This window comes from Mytilus trossulus, chromosome 1 (genome assembly GCF_036588685.1).
Source record: "Mytilus trossulus isolate FHL-02 chromosome 1, PNRI_Mtr1.1.1.hap1, whole genome shotgun sequence".
NCBI lineage: Eukaryota > Metazoa > Mollusca > Bivalvia > Mytilida > Mytilidae > Mytilus > Mytilus trossulus.
In genome coordinates this window covers 113,216,517-113,231,769 of record NC_086373.1, presented here as the reverse complement: position 1 = coordinate 113,231,769, position 15,253 = coordinate 113,216,517, and the positions used below count along the sequence as shown (strand labels likewise).

Genomic DNA, 15,253 nt, shown 5'->3' with positions numbered 1-15,253 from the left:
GGCTTTTACCACATTTTAGCATCCTTTGTTTACGTTTCCATGTTGTGATGATTTTCCGATTTACAGGTGTGTATTTTCCTGTGAAATGCTTATATGTTCTAACGTCATCATTCTATGACGTCGGGTATCTCATTCATTAAAAAGCATATGACATGGGAGTACGATCGGAACAGCACTTGCAATATATATTCATATTTTACCACGGGTGAGTATTCAAAGCGTTTGAAGGCCGTCATGTTAGAATCAGTATTATCCATTGTTATCTATAGATTCTAATAAGTACTTACTTTGTTTTAATGTTTTCATAGATTCTAGTAAGTACTTACTTTGTTTTAATGTTTTCATAGATTCTAGTAAGTACTTACTTTGTTTTAATGTTTTCATTATCTTTGCCACAATGGCACATTGCACTAAATTTTGATACAAAGAAATCATATCGTCTATGGTATGAAGGGTTATCTTCCTCTATATTGGCAAACTTTACAAACTGAAAATATACATGTATGATTAGTTATATTGAGGGGGAGTTCTGGACAAACTTTATAAACTGAAAATAGACATGTATGATTAGTTATATTGAGGGGGGTTCTGGACAAACTTTACAAACTGAAAATATACATGTATGATTAGTTATATTGAGGGGGGTTCTGGACAAACTTTACAAACTGAAAATAGACATGTATGATTAGTTATATTGAGGGGGAGTTCTGGACAAACTTTATAAACTAAAAATAGACATGCCGAGCCAAAGCTCCGTGTTGAAGGCCTTACTTTAACCTATAATGGTTTACTTTTTAAATTTTTACTTGGATGGAGAGTTGTCTCATTGGCACTCACACCACATCTTCCTATATCTATATATAATTAGTTATACAAATAAATCCTATTGCTTGGGGTTAACCTTACAAGCTAATTAGTTATACAAATAAATCCTATTGCTTGGGGTTAACCTTACAAGCTAATTAGTTATACAAATAAATCCTATTGCTTGGGGTTAACCTTACAAGCTAATTAGTTATATATATATCTTTATTCTGTCAAACCTTTGCAGTTACAATGGTATACAGGCACCAAATGACATCAATAATACAGACATAAATACATGAATACACAAAGCAAAATATGTACACTATTTACAATTATACTGATAGTATTTAGCCAGGAGGGCACACATGTGAATTTATAAATCTAATGAAAGAACACAGCTTTCTCAATTTAGATTTTATATTTAAATTCATAATTTTTTTAAACATAATTATATTTGGACGATTTAAATATTTTTTATCAATACATTCTTTTCTTTTTATTGACATCTCTGTGCACATCATAATATAATGATACTCATCTCCAAGATCTTTAGAGTTACATAAGTTACAATTTCGTCTATCTCTCTGAATATTTGTCCATCTCCCTATCTCAATGGGTAATTTATGGTTGATGGTTCTAAATTTGCATAAAGTATAAATATCACGAAATTCTAAAATATCAAAATAGTTCTCAAACCCAAAAGTATCCTTAAAAATTCGATAATTTAATGTCTTCGAACATGCTTGCACATTTGAAAACCATGTTTGTTGAAACTGATCTTGGAGTGATGTTCTGATTGTATTCTTTAGCCAAATGTCACTAATACATGTTTGAGATAACCACACAAAAGATAATCCTGTTTCATTAAAAATAGATTCAACATGGTTTAACCATTTAAACTTTACATCATTACTTATACAAATAAATCCTATTGCTTGGGGTTAACCTTACAAGCTAATTAGTTATACAAATAAATCCTATTGCTTGGGGTTAACCTTACAAGCTAACTGGTTTTACAATGAATCATGTTAGTAGGGTGGGGGCATGGGGAGGCAAACTTTAATTTACAAACTGAAAATATGTATTTAACAAATGCAGTGACTCCCTATAATTTTATTCTTATAAAACATAACTTTGACAGATTTTATTTTGAGAAATAATAATTTGAAGTCTAATAGTTACCGCTAATCGAAAAAATTTCATCCTCTGAAGCAAGCTAGGCTTGACTTTTTTCTTATATCTCGAAGTTTCTATCAAAATGTAAAAGAAGTAGAAATTCAACACAGCTATAGATCTGACCATTCACCTATAGTTCTACACTTTAAAATAAGTGATTTCAATATTGGGAAGGGTTTGTGGAAGTTTAATAATAGTTTATTGTACGATATGGAATATGTTAAATCTGTTAAAGAAAAAATAAAACAAGTAAACGATCAATATGCAACTTTAGTATAGAGACTCTCTGGACCAGATTGATTGCTTAGATATTCAATTTACAATAAATGATCAGCTGTTCTTAGAAACATTAATGACAGAAATTAGGGGTAAAACAATTTCCTTTGCATCATATAAAAAGAAAGAAAAAAATAAATTGGAAAATGCTTTAATACATGAAATTCAAAAATTAGAAGAAAATATACAAACCACAGAAGCTCTTGGAGATCTCAACCAAAAGAAATCTGAATTACAAATTTTAAGACAAGAAAAAATGCGTGGTCACTATGTTCGCTCAAAAATGCAATGGGTAGAAGAAGGAGAAAGATCCTCAAAATATTTTCTCAACTTAGAAACTAAGAACTTTGTTAATAAAACAATTCCAAAACTAGTCAATAATGAAGGCTGTTTAATAAACAAACAAGAACATATTTTATTGGAAGCTAAAAACTTCTATAAAAATTTATATTCAAAGAAAGATACAATAAATAGTGTTGATCTCAATAAGGAAATTCCATTTTTAGACGTTCCCAAGTTAACAAATGAAATAAGGGATACCCTTGAGGGAAAAATCTCCTATTCAGAATTAACATCTGCTATTAAAAGAATGAAAAGTAACAAAAGCCCAGGATCTGATGGATACACCAGTGAGTTTTTTAAATTCTTTTGGATAGATTTAGGTAAATTTGTTCTTAGATCAATCAACTATGGGTATAATATGGGTGAAATGTCAGTATCCCAAAAAAGAGGGATAATTACTTGTATACCAAAGGGAGATAAACCAAGACAATATATGAAAAACTGGCGACCAATAAGTCTTTTAAACACAATATATAAACTAGGGTCTAGCTGTATCGCAGAGCGTTTGAAGTCTATTTTATCACTTCTCATAAATAATGATCAAACAGGGTTCATTCCTGGTAGATATATTGGTGAAAATACTAGACTAATTTATGATATTTTATTGTATACAGAAGAACATGATATACCTGGTATTCTCCTCCTTATTGATTTTGAAAAGGCGTTTGATTCAATTTCTTGGAGTTTTATTGAAAGTGTATTAGACTTTTTTAATTTTGGGCCTTCTATTAAACATTGGATCACTACTTTTTATACTAAGATTCAATCTGCAGTAACTCAAAATTGCCATCTCTCAGATTTTTTTGAGATTCAGAGGGGCTGCCGACAAGGGGATCCCCTATCACCTTATATATTTTTACTATGTGCAGAAATACTGGGTATACTTATACGAAATAATGACAAGGTTAAAGGAATCACTATAGATGACTCAGAATATCTCATATCACAATATGCAGATGATACCTCTCTTATACTTGATGGATCACCTGAATCTTTGGATGCATCTCTCCGTACTCTAGATAAATATGCAGATTTATCAGGTCTCAATATAAACTTAGACAAGACCAAGGTTGTTTGGATTGGGAAGAAAAGGTTTAGCCAAGAAACTATGTGTGTCAAGTGGGGATTGGAATGGGGTTCCAGCAGATTTACACTTCTTGGGATAAATTTCTCAGTGGATATTAGTGAAATTGAAAATTTAAACTATAACCCAAGGTTAAAAGAAATTGAAAACATTATAAAAACTTGGACTAATCAAATACTCTCACCAATTGGAAAAATTACAGTGATAAAAACACTTATAATATCAAAATTAAACCATCTATTCCTATCCATACCTAGTCCAAATAGCACAAAGCTGAAACATTTTACTGAAAAAATATTTTCCTTTATTTGGGATAACAAACCAGATAAAGTCAATAGAGACACCTTATCCAAACCGCACTGTTTAGGAGGACTAAAAATGATAAATATTGAAAACTATATAAAAGGTCTTAAATTAACCTGGATAAGAAGAATTAATAGAAATAATTCAAAACTAGTAAAACTATTCCTCTTTTCAGAAAATTTGAATTTTTTGGAAATGCAATTTCTTGGTCCTTATAAAAAGTTGAATAATCCATTTTGGAAAGAAGTATTTGACGCTTGGCAAGATCTACAAAATGTACAAAATAACTGTCAAATTAAAACATGCCCTTTATGGAAGAATGATAGAATAAAGATTGGTAACAATCCAGTACTATATAAAGATTGGACAAAAAAAGGGGTTTGGCTGATCAATGACTTGTTACAGGAAGATGGAAATTTTATGACTTTTGATCACTTTAATAAGGTATACAATATTAAAACTAATTTTCTCACATATCAAGGCCTAATTTCGTCAATCAAAAAGTATTTAAAAGAATATCAAATATGTCCAAATGACTTAAAGAGAGAAAACGGTCCTGTTTTGCCCTCAGTGTTAAAGGTTTTTTTTAAATCCCAGAAAGGTTCAAAAGATATGTATAACATTTTGAATGGTAACAAATCAAATCCTAAACAAAAATGTGAACAAAAATGGTCATTAATTCTCAATGCAAACTTCAATTGGAAAAATATTCATGTACTGCCCTTTCATATAACAAAAAATTCAAAATTACAGTGGTTTCAATACAGAATAATACATCGAATCTTAGGCACAAATGAACTCCTCCTTAAAATTAAAATTAAAGATACAAATATTTGCAGTTTTGGGTGCGGAGGGGTCGAAACAATAGAACATATATTCTGGACGTGCCCATATATATCAAAATTATGGGAAGACCTTAATTTCTGGATATTTGAGAAGACAGAAATAGAACTAACTTTAAATATTGATTTGGTTTTATTTGGTATTTTAACAAAAACAGATAAAAATGATATAAGAAACATAATACTTCTGCTAACAAAATTCTACATCTATAGAAGCAAATTAGCTATGGAACAAACCAATATAATAGCACTTAAAAATTATTTGAAGGAAAACTTATTGATAGAAAAAAATATATTCTATAAAAATAAATTACTCAGTAGGGCAGAAAACTGCTGGAACCCCTGGACTCCTTTACTATCATAAAAACAAAAAAAACAAAAACCAAATAGACTTCACATATAGTGTATATATTTCATATCCAAACAGCCTCTGTCTTAAAATCATTATCTGCAATGTATCAAACTATTTTTTAGTGTATATAACTATTATGCATACAAATGTGTGTAACCTATTATGTTCATGTGCAAATAAGGAAAAGAGAAATTTAATATAGAAAACAGTATATATATTTTTCAAAACCTGTGCATTTGTTATACAAATAATTGTATTTGAAAATCTCATTAGTAAACTTTGTTCTGTTTATTTTTCTTTTTTTTTTTTCTTTCAAATATTGAAAATTGAATGTATATTACTAACAAATACTAACAACTGTATAAATATGATATTTACTAATGTTAACGAGGCCGGGATAAGGTACCGGTACTTGATGTTTTAAACTAACAAATGTACAGATTTCATTAAAATATGATAAATTTAAAAAAAAAAAAAAATTACATCAGGAAAAAAGCCTAGCCTCTATCTTTACTTACTGATTGTGTAGCTAATACTTGTAGGTCAGGGTCATCAGATTCTAGCAGTTTCTGTACCATCTTCAGGAAACTTTCCACAAACAAGTTAAGTGAATGAGAGTGACAGGCTACTAATAGCTGGTCTAAAGCATCCATACTTATAAATACATTTCTGAAACAAAATAAAATGTTAACACGATATTGCTTCATGAAATACTCCCTAGCTGTGTTAATGAATAAAAAAAGGAGTTATAAGGATAACCTTACCCTTACCCTATATATCCTCTTGAGCTGTAAGCCTCTGTCTAGTTAACCACCACCCCTCCCCCCTAGCTGTGTTAATGTCTAAAATAAGGAATTATAGAGATAACCTTACCCTATCCTCCTGCCCTGTAAGTCTCTTCTTAGTTAACACCCACCCCCTCCCCCTAGCTGAGTTAATGACTAAAATAAGGAATTTTAGGTATAACCTTACCCTATCCTCCTGCGCTGTAAATCTCTTCCTAGTTTTTGTTCCAGATAAGCTCCAATTCTATCAAGTTTTTCTGAGTTTGACATGGCATAATATGTCAGTTTGTCCATGTTGTTTTTAACAAGTCCATCCTGAAGTAGTAATTAAGTAATTAATGCTTTAGGAAAATCAAGCAATATATACTTTTTAATTTTTTAATTTTTGTTTCTTGTGTATAATTGGAAGTTAAGTATGACGTCCATTATCACTGTACTAGTATACATATGTTTTAAGGGGCCAGCTGAAGGACACCTACGGGTGCGGGAGTTTCTCTCTACATTGAAGACCCATTGGTGGCCTTCAGCTGTTGTCTGCTCTATGGTCAAGTTGTTGTCCCTTTGAAACATTCCCCATATCCTTTCTCAATTTTATTTTTCAGACTTTTGATTCTTCAGTAGAGAATATTACAAATTCCCTGATACATTTGTATGACCTGGATATTCTGTAGTATTTAGACATATTTCTTACAAATATCAATTATTTTTTGTTTGTTTTTGTTCTAAAACATTATGTTTTTTATTAAGTGAATGTTAATTTCTATGATCAAGGATCACAAATATATGTGGTCATCAATACATGCATATCCCGTAATTCAGTGCTTGTCGTTTGTTTATGTGTTACATATTTGTTTTTTGTTCATTTTTTACATAAATAAGGCCATTAGTTTTCTCGCTTAAATTGTTTTACATTGTCTTATTGGGGCCTTTTATAGCTGACTATATGCAGTATGGTCTTTGCTCATTGTTGAAGGCCGTACGGTGACCTATTTAGTCGGTTAAGGAGCTCACCAGAGCTCATGTTTTCTCTGTTATAACTTATAATGTATATATATGCCGACTCTAAATAAAATTTACTTACTTACTTACTTATTGTTAATGTTTGTGTCATTTTGGTCTTTTGTGGATAGTTGTCTCATTGGCAATCATACCACATCTTCTTTTTTATATATGTATGCAGTAGGGTTGTGTCATACTTGATCTCCTAATCCTGCTTATACATGTTTAATAATTTTGCATCGTGAACATGAATAAACTTTTTTAATACAATACTGATTCAGTGCAGCTGAAGTTAAATGTAAAAGAGACCACAATGTTGATTTCAGTTAATGCAAACAAAACTGACCATGCTGACAGAATAGTACATGTTTGTTTGTGTTGTTGGTTTTTACAATTAAAAGCGATCGTGTTCATCAGGTTCATGTTATTGTTATTTCTTCAATCAGTCAAAACATTTCTTTTTTACTTGATATTACCTAGATCTAAACATTTTTTCTAAAGTAAACCTCTCTGTTTTCTCTTATACCCATATCATGTATATCTAAAGTAAACCTCTCTGATTTATCTTAAACATGTTATACCTATATCTAAAGTAAACCTCTCTAATATACCTTACCTCTGGGTTCAGTGGGAATATATTATCAACAAGTCGTTTGTAGCGTGGCTTTAAACATGCACATCCAAAACATACTGAAATCATATACAAGAAATTCATCAACATTTTTCTTAAACAGATGCATGCAAACAAACTTGAAATTACAATTTATTACAAATCTTTATACAACAGCAACAGAAACCTCACTGCCAGGGGTGAAACACATAATTTCCTATAACGTAACTTTACGTTACTTTCAATTTAGACAGCTAAAAGGCATGTTTTAAAAGTCAAGTTTAATCTAAATTCCTGACCACCCCCACTTCCTCCTCACTCTGTTTTTGTTACATTCTTAGCCTGGGTACCAACCATACCATATTATTATTGATTATTAATAGAATAGTCTTTTGTAAAAAAACTCATTCTGTTCACAGTTTTAATTAATCATGTTAATGCATCTTTTACTCACATTTGTGTAATTTATTTGACTTTGACATGTTTGACAAGAATTCTTAACAAATCCATTAATTTTGGACTGTTTGAACATCTATATTTCACTGTGTCTGGCAGGTTTAAAATTTAATCGTATAAAGTGTGCACATAGTATGTATCCAAAAGACTTTGCACATGCATTGCTATATATAAGTATATATTCTATTTTGGTCATTAAATGTCTGTACTACTACATCATGTACATGTATGACTACCTCTTTTCCACTTGAATTGTACTTTTTTTTCACAACTTTGTGAGGGATACCACATGACCAACAGAATTGTTTTTTTAAATTATTTTTTTGTAAACTTCAATCAATTATCTGTCAGATGATCATGAGTCCATAAGTTGGCTATTTGGTGATTTTTTTATTTAATTGTACAACAGATACTGATAGTCCTCATGTGCAAAAAGCGTCAAATTCAACGTTTTCATTCTTTTACTAGCCCTGGAAAAGTGCATCAAACTGTAGTCTGCATGTAAATTGGACCCCAGTGAACAAATTTATCACAACAGTTATTAGGTACGAGTGAAAATAATCTGGATACACCAGTCTTAAGAATTTTTACTTTAACAAGACCTTCAACCTGAAATTGTCATTGCCAATGGGTATTTCAATAATAAACATGACCGGTAGCTATATGTCTTCAGATTAACACAATTTATTAAAGTTTTAGACCTCAGGACTTCTTGTGTCAGACCTTGAAGGGAAGCTCACGCCTACAAAAAAAAGTTTTGTCTGATTTCAATTTTCTAAGTTTGTATTTGAGCTCAAAAGGAACATCAAAACTGAGAAAGATGACAGTGAAGTTTCAAGTATTCCCAAGTGCCCACAAAAGATAAAATATTTATAATATATTTAACTGATAACAAACATACAGTACACACAGAGAGGATGTGAGAAAAGTGTAAGATTTGTTAAATTTAATCAAGATATAAATTATAATCTGATTTTATTAAAATATCCTGCACAACTTTAATTTTCAAAAATATATTCAACATTTGTTCTGACAGTGTTGGTTTTTCATACCTAAGAAACAAAATTAAAACAAACAAAATATCACCTGTAAGTGGAGTGTAATTAATAGAAATTAAAGACATATATTTTAATTGAATTTATTGAATTTTTTTTATAAATTTTAATAACTATGAAGATTATATAATTTATACAATATGAATGAAATTTATTTACATTATTCTATTATATTCATTTTTTTGGTATCATTACTATTATATTTTAAACCATGTACAGTTGTATATATATTAATATCTATATGTTTAAACAGACTATAAATACAACTTATTGTAAATATCAAGTTGTCATTCTTAATTATGAGATAATGAAAGAATTTTAATCATTTTCCAATCAAAAAATACTTTTTGTATATAATTTTTTTAAATCATTTCATTAACCTTTTTTTTTATAGCATTCAGAAATAAAACTAAATAGGAAATGATTGAAATAGGAAGAAGAAAGAGAATAGTTGACATGTAATTATCTGTCACTGTCAGACCATGTAGTCATACTTTGTTGATTTTTATTACTTTTACCTGCAATCAGCAAGTCATAAAACCCTCCCAGATGGGAGTAATTACTTGGTGTTTTGGGAGGGAAATCTGTGTTTCACAGTGTGAACCCTAACCCTAACCACCAGAATCAGTGTTGGGAGTATGAGATTACATCCTCTCCTTGTGTACTGTGTTTTACTATATGTACAGATTAAGGAAAAAAGAGTAGACAACTCATGAAAGTGTCTGTAATAACATGTGCATGTTATCTTTTTCGGATCTCCTGTAGTTGGTGATCGCAATACTGGTTAACCAAGGGGCGGATCCAGGAGCTCGATGTCTGGGGGCGCACCATGAACCAATTTTTTTTTTTGATGTATATATATATATATATATAACTCGTCTAAACATCAACCATGTCAACCCAACAATGTTAGATCTGTAAATTTGCTTTCGCAAATATATATATCATTGTTTCTATATTTCAATATGTTTTACGTTTTTTACTTTTTCACTTTACTGCCAATTGATCTTTATTATATTCGACCTAAACATGCATCAAATATTTGCTACTGGACGTTTAACAAACATGCAACAATCAAACAATATTTTCTTTATATTTCATCACCTCTATATGCTTTCAACTATATTTTTTGGCCTCGCTTCCAGACTTACTTTTTTACACATTATTCTAATATCTGCAAAACACCTTCATATCTTCATAAATGGTGACCTTATAGCCCCAAACGTGTACGTGGTAATTGAAACAAGAAAACAAATATAACCGCATGCCTCGTCTTTTAGAGAAATGTATAAGTCCTAGATTCTGTTACAAACTAAATTTTAACGAAAATCAAATAGCATTTTATTAATGATTATTTAATAGGAAATGTCAATTTATTTTTTCCTGGACAGGGGGAAAGCATTAGAGGAAAGGGGAGGGGAAGTAAAACAAATTGTTGATTTCCCTTGAAAATGAGAGGGGAATGAAATATGACATTCCGTTTAAAAAACATATATTTTCTAAGTTATCAAAAAAAAATAGTTTAATTTGTTGTTGAATTAATTCACAAAAAGAAAGTTTTGGAAAAAACATACATTTAGTACAGGAAATGTTTGAACCTATTCTTCAAATACACAGATCAGAAGTTTCACCTGGTAATCGATCTTTACCGGTATTGTATTATAAACCAATACAAATTTGTACAATTCCAATCAACATGTAAATGTATTTTAGATAAAAGCTTTTGCATAGAGACATTACACACAGGTGTCAATATTTACACACCCACCGATAAGTTGTCATAAATCACGCATGGGGACGCTGGTATTAATTAACGGCCAGTTTAAGAAGTCTAATTAAGCTGTGACAATTTCCGCACTAGATTTAAGTTTAAGTAGCAATAAAATTATGTTAGAAAAAAAATTTGGTGACTTGAACTGGGGGGGCACGTGCCCCCTGTGCCCCCCCCGGTAAATCCACCACTGTAACCAGTATTGTACACAATACTGGTAAGTATTGTACACAATACTTGTAAGTATTGTACACAATACTGGTATAAAATTTTGTACCAGTGGCAGTATTGTAACTTTAAAAAAAAAAAAAAACAACAATACTGGTACATTACTGATATACCAGTATTGTACATGTTGTAGTTGTATTGCTGACTATACTTTAAAGTTAGGTGTATAATGCAAAAATGATTTTAAGCAAAATTAGATAATGAAGATCAAAGGGAAATTAAATGAACTCGAAATGATTATAGAGGATAATTGTGAAATCAATCATATTTACCAACCAATTAAAAAAAAAAAACAATGTATTATACTTGTACAAATAAACAAAAGAATATTGTAATTGGCGGAGACATTTGAGCGAAAGAAAAAGGAGGTTTGAGCGCCAAAGAAGAACCCATTTGAGCGCCAGAATTTAAGCATATTTTAGCGAAAATTAAAATTGTCAAAGCCCATTTTACAAATGTTTTAGCAAAATATTTTTTCACCCTTTGTAGTAAATAAATAATATATAATAAATTAAAAATTGTTTAATAGACTCGAGACAGCACAACATACATGACATAAAACAATATAAAACATGTCCATTAAAATACAGCACTAATAGACTCAAGACAGCACAACATAAAACAATATAAAACTTTTCGATTAAAATTCTCAAAGGTTAAATCAAATGTTGTAGTCTGAAATTTGTAACCTAGAGAATGTACATAATTGGTTCTAGATAACCCTCTGTACAATCATGACAATACTGTTCATAGAATATTGCATTAAGAACTGCTCTTTCTCTTTATCTTTTCTTGATTGTTGTGCACATTCCTCTATACTTCGTATCTTTATATATTTTGTTGTTTGTAATTTTACAATAGGGCCTAAAATAAAATATTGTTTGTTTCCCCAATCCCGACCCACCCTGCAAAAACGGTGCTACTCATAAAATTTTATTGTCAAAACTAAGTCGAAAATAATTTATTCATTTCAGATTTTTTGGCTTGCAGCATCATCCAATACTATGATACTATTCAGGCTTTTTGGAAAAAATAAAATTATTTCCCTACCTACCTACCCACACCTTGCTTGGCAGGGTCGGGATTGGGGAAACAAACAATATATTAATTTAGGCCTAGTATTGAGGAAATCATAAATTGCTGGGTGATAAAATAAGGTCAGCATAATTCAACCAGGTAAATTTTCGCTAAAATGCCTTTAAATGGGCTATCGACAATACAGGTGTTTAATAATGGTATCAGGTCCATTCGCGCCCAATATCCCTCCGCACCTTACACGTTCGCACCTCGCACCCAAGGTCCGTTCGCACTCTACACGTATGCGCTCAATTTAAATTCAAATTCCAGTTGAATAATTGGAAAATCATGATTGCTGTTTTTAATTAGTTACGTGTACATAATGAATGTATTTATAGCTTGGTATGAGTAAAAGATTGAAGATTTTAAATGAAAAACACAAAAGATAACTGTATTTAACAGCTTGGTCCCTTTGATCTGAAACAATGAAAAATTCAAATATAGCAATACACTATTATAACCAAAACGTCAAACATGATAAAATTTATTCAACACACTAAAAAAAACGTAGTCAGAATCTCACACAATTTTGAAACAAGTCAATTAAACAAAGTTTATAGCAATACACTAACCATAACATGATTAGGAGTTATTCAACACAAAATAAAAACGTTGTCAGAATCCCTCTTTATTTAGAAAGCCTTTAAAGAAATTTTATTTTTTTAAACAATACTATTAACATGATTAAGATTTATTTAACACAAAAAAAATGCTGTCTCCCTCAGTTATATTGAGACAATGAAAACAATTATACTTATAAGAATACTACTTGCCAAAACTTGATTACAAAGTTATCATGGTTATTAAACACAAAACCAATTAAAGTTGGGCGCGAACACCTAGGGTGCGAACGGACTTTGGGTGCAAACATGTAGGGTGCGAAAGTGAAAGGGGGGGAACATGAGTGGGTGTGAACGTGAATGGACGCGAACGGACCCGGATTCTTTAATAATACCATGAATACTGGTACAATACTGGAATACAATACTGGTACAAATTTTATAGTATTGCTATCACCAACTTCAGGAGATCCACAGCTCTTTAATGGAGGGACTAAGATGGGAGCCTCTTAAAGATCACTACTGCAAAGACAGACTCACCATGGCCTACAAGATCCAAAAATGCACAAATTATAGATTGGTAGACACAATGGTAGATATTGACCCCCTCAAACTATTACAAACCCGGATATTCAAGGACCAGAGGAGCCACTGCATACACAAACAGCGCCCTCTGAAAGACCAATATAGGTACTCCTTCTTCCCAAGATTCAACCTGGGAATGAAACACTCTACCGGAAAAAGATAGGAATTAGACACAACTGTCACAAGTCGTATAGCCTAGGGTTTTTTAGGTACTGTAGATTCTAATTGTTTTTTTACCTGACATATTGGCAGTTCTTCAAAGCGTGAGGTATAAAGCTAGCTTTCCAAAAAATGCATGTATATAAAGACAACTTCAATTTCACTGAAGAAATTGCGATCGTCTGTCACTTTGTAATTTTTCCACAGTTTTCTCCCTTCCCAAACGGAAAGTAACACTCGAAATGTGACGGAAACAACTACGATGAAATACGGAAAGAAGGACAAATCGCCCCACACCAAATCGCCTCAGTTATTCATCAACTCACACCCCTTTTAACAAAATCGCCCCAAACTGGTTTATCAACTCGCCCCACTGGTGAAAAGGGTTAAATCTCACGAAAACTCATCTACACAGAATACAAAAAAAAAACGAAAATTAATTAAAAGATTATTGTAGCAATCATACCACAGCTTCTTTTTTATATTGTAATCAAATGATGTTTCACTTTCTTTAAATATAGTTGTAAATGTGCAAAGGTATTCTACCAGGGGGAAAACAGAAATGCTTTTGCTTACTTCTTTCTGTCTGCTTTATGATCTTTTATTTCAACCAAAAGAAAACAGATAACTATGGGAATTTTATAGGTACAGTGCATCATAAGCCTATGAAGGCTGGCTGACATAAAATATTGTTTCATAATTGTATTATAATGTTATATCAGGCTGCACTTTAATAAAACAATATATATATATAGTTGTAAATGTGCAAAGGTATTCTACCAGGGGGAAAACAGAAATGCTTTTGCTTACTTCTTTCTGTCTGCTTTATGATCTTTTATTTCAACCAAAAGAAAAGAACAAAAAAAAACTGATGCATATCTAACGTTTTCACAAGTGGGGCAAGTTGGTACTTTTGTTCATAAGTGTAGTGAGTTGGAAGACATATATTCAACGGTATATATTCCTTTTTCATAAGTGATCATAAGTGGAGGTCGTACAATACAACACCTGGTAATACATTGTTCAAATAAGGCCCTTGAAAATAGTGGAATTAATTACTTTTGGAGTGTCAAAAATTTGTTGGAAGTACTTGATAAATCGCATGCTTATATTGGTGATTTTGAATCTGTTCTAAGTGGGTTTTTTTCTACCCTATAAACCACTTTTCCTCATATTCGTACTAAGTGAAAAAAGCATACATCTTATTGAATGGACATTTAAAAGTGGCCTAAAGTCAGAATGCGAAAATATTTATTCAAACTGGTTAGGTCATTTTTGTTTAACAACAAACAAAAGAACTATGTCAATATGACATGTTTTTGTACTATAACTGCCTTTGAATTTTCATTAGATAACATTTGGGTTCGCTTTGGAGATTTCGTATATCGTCAAGTTATCGGAATTCAAATGGGTTCTAACTGTGCACCACTTATTGCGGACCTGATTTTTTGTATTGAAATGTTATATTACTGTTACCGTTTGCTTAGGTTTTTAAAACATTTTCTACTATGAAAAAAAATCTTGAGAGTATTTTTCTAATTAGTTATTATATATGTGATGTAACAAACATGTTATAACATCAACTTGCAGGACTCTCAAGTACTTAAAACAAGATAAGGAAAACTTCAAAAACTCTATGGAAATATACAAACTACTCTTATATAACTTGTTATAAATTATACAACAATATAAATCTCTCAACTGATATGATATTCCAGAACTTATATTTCCTATCTTGATTTCCTTGGTAGAGAATTTCTAATCACGTAAACTTTTAAACCACGAT

At 31.0% G+C, this 15,253-nt stretch overlaps 1 protein-coding gene across 3 annotated transcripts in view; it reads right to left on the bottom strand.

Annotated features, from left to right (window-relative positions):
- LOC134698421 (protein EFR3 homolog B-like) overlaps nt 1-13,704 on the bottom strand; it is a 93,099-nt gene extending 79,395 nt beyond the window's left edge. For 2 of the 3 annotated variants that reach the window (XR_010103404.1, XM_063560491.1), the window contains exons 1-4: nt 7,583-7,666; nt 6,155-6,282; nt 5,701-5,851; nt 366-487 (exon numbers count right to left, since the gene is read on the bottom strand). Coding sequence is in view for 2 of the 3 variants with exons in the window: in XM_063560491.1 (XP_063416561.1) it covers nt 366-487; nt 5,701-5,851; nt 6,155-6,282; nt 7,583-7,666 (485 nt within the window). In the remaining variant the exon portion in view is untranslated. Of the gene's footprint in view, nt 1-365; nt 488-5,700; nt 5,852-6,154; nt 6,283-7,582; nt 7,667-13,545 lie in introns of those variants that run through there. The other variant, XM_063560492.1, reaches the window with a different exon arrangement.
- Nucleotides 13,705-15,253: the final 1,549 nt, after the last annotated feature.